This window comes from Lottia gigantea (assembly GCF_000327385.1).
Source record: "Lottia gigantea unplaced genomic scaffold LOTGIsca_611, whole genome shotgun sequence".
NCBI classification, from domain to species: Eukaryota; Metazoa; Mollusca; class Gastropoda; family Lottiidae; genus Lottia; species Lottia gigantea.
The window spans coordinates 7,535-8,894 of NW_008710089.1; the positions used below are offsets into that span (position 1 = coordinate 7,535).

The window sequence follows — 1,360 nt, forward strand, 5'->3', positions numbered from 1 at the left end:
CTGAGGATCCCCTGAAATATCTTTGAAACTAAAAGGTGTTAAAATGTTATCAAAGTCAGACACGCTAGACGATGTTACAGATTGGTTACCACCAACCTTGTCTAAAACATTATCATGGATAAAGTTAAAATCTCCACCAAGGACTATGTGCCTAGATGAAACGAGATGATGACTCAAAGAAGATGCGAAATCTTTCCTTTTGGAAGGATTATTAGGGCAATAAATATTTAAAAATCTAAAGGATATATCATTTATTGAAATGTCAAGGATCACAAGACGGCCCTGCAGATCAAAGTGAAATTTATTAACAGTAAAATCGAGTGAGGTTCTAACCAAAATGGCCGAACCACAACTTCGATTAGATCCAAAGGACCAAAAACATTTGTAAAATGTAAGTATCTTTTCAAAATATTTTGCGATTTTGATATCGGAAACATGTGTTTCTTGAAGAAAAACGATATCAAAACGTTCAAGAAGTAATAAATTATTTAAATAATGGATTTTGTTCGGTCCTAAAAGACCATTACAGTTTATGGAAACAATCACTAGGTCCATGACGGAAGTGAGAAATAAAGGTAAGAACAAAAAAGGTAAGTAAAAGATAAATATGCAGGAAAGTCAAAAACGTAAGGTAAGTAAAATCAAGTTGGAGAGTCTTCACAAGACTCCTCCTCCGAACCAAAACCCTCCCCGTCGGTGGATCGACAGGGAGTCATGCTACCCAGCATCTCGTTAAGAAGTTGGGTATCTGCGATGTTTTCAATGGCGTCCATGGATTCCGCCAGGGTCGCAGTGGATTCCCTGTCCTGAGGGGGTTCTTTACATAAAGATATTTTGCCTGGTTTTACTTTAGGAGTAATAATAGGAATTGCTGAAGGGGTGTTAGCCCCAGCAGCAGCAGACTTTAATTTATTATTGTTGTTATTATTATTTTTATTATTATTACTATTATTATTAATATTTGATTTCTTTTTTTCTTTTCTAGGTGGTGGTGATGGTGGCTGTAAAGCAACTTTTTTGGTTCGAGAACTCAAAGAGGAAGAGTTAGCAATAGCATTAGAAACATTTTCAGATTCGGATGATGACCGCTTCTTTGCGCTATTTTTGGGTGTAAAAAATCCTTCATCATCCACTCTGTTATTTGCAGATAATAAAGTCGTAGCAGGTACAAAATCTGTTTTCTTGTTGACAGTACTAGTACTATTGGCAACAGACCTCGGAACATTGCTAACTATGTTAGCATATGAGGAAGTCGTAGCCATGGATGACATAGGGCACTCCTTCCTCATATGCCCGGGCCTGAAACACTTAAGGCAAATAGGGGCCCTGCCCTGTAAAATGATGAGGGTGTCTCTACCGC

General features: G+C 37.6%; 2 protein-coding genes across 2 annotated transcripts; both read right to left on the reverse strand.

Moving 5' to 3' along the window:
• Positions 1–195: 195 nt before the first annotated feature.
• Positions 196–555, reverse strand: LOTGIDRAFT_146024 (hypothetical protein; the record flags this gene model as incomplete). The annotated part of the gene is made up of 1 exon (XM_009064319.1): positions 196–555. A coding segment is annotated over one exon (360 nt), but the record flags the coding sequence as incomplete, so codon positions are not given.
• An 86-nt stretch (positions 556–641) lies between these two features.
• LOTGIDRAFT_175987 (hypothetical protein) lies at positions 642–1,262 on the reverse strand (the record flags this gene model as incomplete). The annotated part of the gene is made up of 1 exon (XM_009064320.1): positions 642–1,262. The coding sequence occupies one exon, from the start codon at positions 1,260–1,262 to the stop codon at positions 642–644; it is 621 nt and encodes a 206-aa protein (XP_009062568.1).
• Positions 1,263–1,360: the final 98 nt, after the last annotated feature.